Below are 6,000 nucleotides of genomic sequence, written 5' to 3'. Positions count from 1 at the left end.
ACTATGAAGCGCTATCTTAGTCCCAAAGTTCCCGGGGGATTGAGTATGCATGTGGAGAGTCATGCGTGAGTACAGAGGTGGGCCAGGGTGGCTGTCGGGGCCCAAAATGTTCACCTGGAAAATAACAGGATGTACGTGGTTTAAAAAGTCTTGAGTCCAGGTAATATGACCTAGGGAGAAAGTATATAGAAAAGGGTGGAGGGCTGAGCTTGGGGCACTTCATCACTAGCCAGATGGCGGGGAGAGGGGAGGAAAGTCAGCCGTGTGTGGTGCTGCAGAGGGGCTGTGTCAAAGGGGAGGGCTGCTAGGAGCTGGGGAACAGGACACTAGGATGTCCACACAACCTGATGCCATGAAGTCATTGGTGACCTGTCAAAAAGAGCGTTAGTGCAGAGCAGAGGGTGAAAACCAGGGGAGTTCATGACCAGAGGTGAGGCGGTGTGTGGAGTGCTGCTGGGGTGGGGAGGGGGATGTCAAGTGACGGTGGGAGGGCTGGCTTTCCAGGAGGGCTGGGCACTGCTTCCTTGTCAGGTAGAGAAGGTGGACACATGCAGGTAGGTTTGTACCTGGAAGCAGAAATGCAAGGGCTTTTGCTGAGACCTTTTACAGAGAGAGGGTGCTGCAGTAAAAGCTTCCAACCCCAGCCCTTCTAGTCTGTGTCCAGGTCAGTGGACAAACCCCCAGAGGACATCCTGACCTTTCTCTCTTCAGAGCTCTGCTCCTCCAGCTCATTCCCAGCTGTGTGCATCTCCAGGCTTCTCTGTCCTGTGGAGCTGTGGGCTCCTGAGTAGGACTTCTGTTCCTTTGCATTCTCTGTGGTTCTAGGAAGTGCTTGGTCCCTGACAGATGCCCACTCGACACCTGCTGATGGAGAGCTTGTCAGTTTCATCTAACAAAGTGGAATCACTGGGGCCATCCAGGAATCGAAGCAGAACATGAAAAAATTCCATGCAAACAGGGCTGTTAAAAGCCAACCCGCCAGAGAGTGCAGAATGGAGGAAGGACAAGAGGGTTCTAACACGTCCTGGAGGCAGGTGGGCGATGGTTCTCGAGAATTAACACAAACCACGGGTTTTCCAGTGACCAGAGGGCTGTGGGCAGTATGTTGTCTGTCAAATTATTTATTTCGTTAGTGAGATTTCTGGGTGCTACTCCATTTTTTTTTTCTTAGATAGAGTCTTGCTGTGTTGTCCAGGCTGGAGTACAGTGGCACAATCACAGCTCACTGCAGCCTCCAACTACTGGGCTCGAGTGATGTTCCTGCCTCAGCCTCCTGAGTAGCTGGGAGGGACTACAGGAGTATGCCACCACACCCAGCTAACTTTAGTAGACAGGGGTCTCACGATTTTGCCTAGGCTGATCAACTCTTGGCCTCAAGCGATCCTCCCATGTCAACTTCCCAAATTTCTGGGATTACAGGTGTGAGCTGCTGCATCTGGCCTGCTTTAGTCTTCATAGAGGGCTCTAAGGTTGTGCGTGTGGAGGTTTCTCCTGACTCTGGGAGGAGATGGACTCCCCATCCCTGTAAGCTGTGACATGTGTATTCCATGTCAGGCCCAGATGGCATCCAAATGGCTGTGGTTGTTCCCACTGGAGTGGTGGCGTGGCACCCCTGTCCTGTCCGCAGTGCTGGGGGATGTGCGGGGCCGTGACTTGCCGTCACATCTGCTGGCGGAGGGAAGCTATGAGGGCTGATGGCAGGGTTGTGGGGTGGGGGTATCGGGTGGAGAGTTCAGCATGGCTCTCCAGCCAGCATGGCCAGGGCCTGCACTCTGCAGCACAGGTCTTGGAGCCTGGGCTGCTCTGCCAGTGAAGTGGCTGCTCTACATCAGATGCACAGGCTCACAGCACAACTGTCAGACCCTCAGGTCCCCACCCAGGGTTTTGCAACCACAAAGGGATGAGCCCAGGACTGAAAGATTTGTTAGCACCCGCTCATGGAGATGCAGCCATCCCTCAGAACTGCATTTCCCAGTGACCTCTGACACCAACTCCAGCTGTGGCCAGCAGGCTCCCCGCAGCCAAGTCCCTGGCAAGCCAGGTGACCGCCACAGTGGGGAAGGACACAGCCTCCCCGTCAGCCCTGAGGACTGGCTTTCGTCTTTTACTTCACAGACAGCTTAAAACCATTATGGAAAAACATTTTATTACACATTTTCAACTTGCTTCCAATGAAATGATTAATTTTTCATGTATAATGGCATCCAATGTTTGTCTTCTGTTTTTTTTTTTTTTTTCCTTTCAAAACCAGCACCAAAAGGAAAGTAAAACAAAAATACCATGGGTACAGTATGTAATGCAAGTTAACTAATTGAAAATATATACATTTGACTCTGAAATGAAAAAAGAACAATAGTATTGCCATTGAGGCTCTTTTCCTGCATTCTGATCATATCAAGCCATGGTCAACTGAGAGGGTTTCATTTTGCACCAATAAAAATAGCACCATAGGATCGTGAGGCTCTAGTTAGTAACACGTGTGCAAGCACAAAGGTACAGTACTTGAGGGACAGTACAGGGTGTTAACAACACAGAAACATCACGGCTGTGATCAGAATCTAGTGGAACAAGATGATGGTTTCACTGAAATCACTGCTCGTGCCATGAACAGGAAGGCAGGCTGGTGGATTTCAAGATAAGCTAAAAGGCCGGGCACGGTCGCTCACTCCTGTAATCCCAGCACTTTGGGAGGCCGAGGCAGGTGGATCACAAGGTCAGGAGAATGAGACCATCCTGGCTAACATGGTGAAACCCCGTCTCTACTAAAAATACAAAAAAGTAGCCGGGCGTGGTGGTGGGCGCCTGTAGTCCCAGCTACTCGGGAGGCTGAGGCAGGAGAATGGCGTGAACCCAGGAGGTGGAGCTTGCAGTGAGCCGAGATTGCGCCACTGTGCTCCAGCCTGGGCCACAGAGCGAGACTCTGTCTCAAAAAAAAAAAAAAAAAAAAAAAAACAACAAAAAAAAGATGAGCTAAAAGAGCTCCAAAGATGCGGACTTTAGGGGAACTAATGGGGGTATCTGACAATAACCCAATCAATCCTTTTCATTCTGAGGGTGTGGGGCCCTTGCCAGGGTGACCAGGGGGCATATTTAGAGGCCCTGGGGCCCATGCAGGAGACCAAGCTAAGGCTTCCTCAGTGAGCTAGCTCAGCTCTGCTCCTTGGCTGCAAAAGTCTAAATGTCTTTTGGTGAATTAACAGTTCATTTGGGGATGAAGGAAATGGAGTCTCTGTTCCCCCAAAATTTTGAGGGCTTTGTGAAAATGGGGATTCAGGGGAGTCTGCTGGTGGCCAGGCCTGAGGGGGAGGACAGTGTTCTGCAGAGGCCCCAGGGTGAGGGTGGGCCGAACCATCCTGACACTTTCAGTTCTTTCCACAGAGCACCCACAGAAGTTTCTCAACACTTCTCGTTGATTCAAGTGGAAGTGAGTAAATTCCCTGACATCCCTACCGCTTCTCTGCCTCCGGGGTAGTCAAAACAAAAACACAGCTCATTAGACAGGGTGGAGAGGGCAGAGAGGTTTCTTTCTGATTTAAGCTAACTCTACTGTTGTAACATCTAACAAAACAAAACACAGAAACACAGCACCAATAAATCAAGAAGCACTGGGAGATGATCCCATGGAAATTAGTCCAAGTGAGACCTTCTGTCTGAAATCAGGGAGGAGGTGTGTTTCTTACGGTAAAGTCCTAGAACATAAGCACCCATGAAATGCCCACCAAGTTGGTGACCAAAACAGGCCTCCTGGCATCTAGGGTCCCTGTTTCCAGCCTTCCCAGCCTCCTTGCAGGCAGAGTTCTACCATCCTCTGTGTTCTCAAAGAGGCCACTCTGTTCATCTGCTACCAGGCGTGAGGGGGCTGCAGGAGGGAAGGACCTTCATCATGCATCATCCTTGACTCACCAAGAAGATGGGTCAATGATGACAGGCGTGATGATAATGGCTACCACAAAGTCTGGGCTACAGGAAGGCTCAGTGGGTGTGCAGCAGTGCAGGCCAGATGGTGTTCCTCCCCTGGTCCTGCCACATCAGGCTGCTCCGTGCCAGGATAGAGCAGTCAGGCCTTGCTCTATACATCCTAGGCCTGGGTTTTTGTCCTCAGAGGTCCCAAATGTCGTCTTCAGATAAATGGCCAAGGTTGGAAGAAAGCCACTGGGATGTGGTACAGCACCTCTAAGGTGCAAAGCTTTAGGAAGTGCGGGCCAGAGTGGCTGCTCCCGGAAGGTGGGCCAGGTGCCCATCTGCCCCAACGAAGCTGGCCCAAGCTTACCTTTGCCTTAGGCAGCAACCCCATCACCGCAATTACCGTTTCCCACTTCACAGCACCTTGAAGAAAGGCCCTTCTGTTTCCCTACATGGTGGACAGCAGAGCTCTGAAAATTAGATGCTTCCCCAAACCCAGACTCTCTCGGAACATTCTTCCCATGTGGGTGGTGTGAACTGCGTGGCACTGTTGTCCTCGTTGGCATACATAGATTTACACTCTCAGGGACGAGACTTCCAAGGCAACACCTAGGATTTAGAGACTATGTTGTCAGAGACAGGCATGGAGGCAATGTCCTGGTTCTCATGTGGTCAAGAAGGTAGATGAAGAGAAAACGTGGGCTCAGCAGCCGCCATGGGTAGAGGCTCACCAACACCTGCCCCTCCCTCCAGGGTGTCGCCGGCTTTCAGAATAAAGCCTCTTCTAACATGTCTCATTTTTGGGATGTTTCCTCCATGATATACCAAGCACTGGGAATTCAAATGTCGAAAGCGAGCCAAGACAGGAACACTAAAAGATGTCTCTCTCTTGACGGTTGTCTGCCAGAGGTGCTTCCCTTCGAGGTACCTGGAATCCTAGAAATTAAAGTTATTTTGTGACTCATGCCTACTTTTTCCTCACTGTAGAAAGCCATCCAGTGGCTGTTAACAATATATTAAGTACAGAAGCTTTAATGGCAAACGTCAAGTCCACACTCATGTTCTATGCAGTTGTATTCTTGTGGTAGCCTTGTGGGGGCATGGTCACAAGGCTGGTACGCTTGGGGGTGGGCGGGTTTCAGACCTCGAGTCTGAGCTTTGAGCGACCCCCGGGGCTGCGCGTCATGAGCTTGGCGGTGGCTGGCGCATCTTGTTTGCATAGAAGTCCCTGCAGGTCTGGCAGCAGCGCTGGTACCACCGCATGTCCTGGCAGAGGTTCTTTTCTCGGATGACCCGGCAATACACCGTCCACTGGTCTCGCGTGCATTTGTAGGTCAGAGCAGCTAAGGGGACAAAAGAGAACACCCAGGGTCAGGGATGGCCTAGGCATGTCCTTGATGCATGCCCAGGGAGGGCTTGTGGTCCCACCATCTGGGCTCCCTCACCCTTGTGCACATGTCAACCCTATGCACTGATTAGGCCATGCCTCCTCCCAGGGCACTGGGGGTGCCACTTTCTGTCACAGGGACGCACCCTTGCATCCAAACCCAACCACATGACAGCGTGGTGGTCTGGCTGCCTCTCCAGGGAAGAGGGCACAGGCTACCTTGCTTCCAAGCTAAGTGGCACTTACTGTTGTTTTGTGGCTGAGGTTACCATTATTGTAGGCATTTATAAAACAGGACGACATGGAACAGTGAACATCAAAGGACCCCAAAAAGCATGAGGCCCTAGACATACAAGTGGCCCAAATATCCTTCAGGGTCTTGATTGTACAGAGAGAAGGCCCTGCTCGAGGGCGGTCTCCGGAAGTCACCAAGCAGGCCCGTGCTTGCAAAAGCCACAACTATACTTCTGCCAGCCCAAAGGCCTCCCCGGAACAAAGATGCTACAAATCCCCTGCATTTCAGTGAGTTTCCAGCCTCAGGTAAGAAAATATTTCTCAGGGACGTTTATTTAGCAAAACAAAAACTCTGTTAAAAGGAATCATATCATTGTTTTGTTTGTGTTGAGACGGAGTCTCACTCTGTCGCCCAGGCTGGAGTGTGGTGGCGTTATCTCGGCTCACTACAGCCTCTGCCTCCCGGGTTCAAGCGA

At 51.3% G+C, this 6,000-nt stretch overlaps 1 protein-coding gene across 2 annotated transcripts in view; it reads right to left on the bottom strand.

Annotated features, from left to right (window-relative positions):
- Positions 1-3,505: 3,505 nt before the first annotated feature.
- Positions 3,506-6,000, bottom strand: part of ADAMTS17 (ADAM metallopeptidase with thrombospondin type 1 motif 17) — a 365,163-nt gene continuing 362,668 nt past the window's right edge. For both annotated transcript variants that reach the window (XM_030931256.1, XM_030931257.1), the window contains one exon: positions 3,506-5,246. In XM_030931256.1, the coding sequence (XP_030787116.1) occupies positions 5,086-5,246 (161 nt within the window). In that variant the 3' untranslated portion in view covers positions 3,506-5,085. The remainder of the gene's footprint in view (positions 5,247-6,000) is intronic.

This window comes from Rhinopithecus roxellana, chromosome 5 (assembly GCF_007565055.1).
Source record: "Rhinopithecus roxellana isolate Shanxi Qingling chromosome 5, ASM756505v1, whole genome shotgun sequence".
In the NCBI taxonomy this organism is placed as follows: domain Eukaryota; kingdom Metazoa; phylum Chordata; class Mammalia; order Primates; family Cercopithecidae; genus Rhinopithecus; species Rhinopithecus roxellana.
Note: the sequence above shows the minus strand (reverse complement) of the source record. Positions and strands in the feature narration are given on the sequence as shown.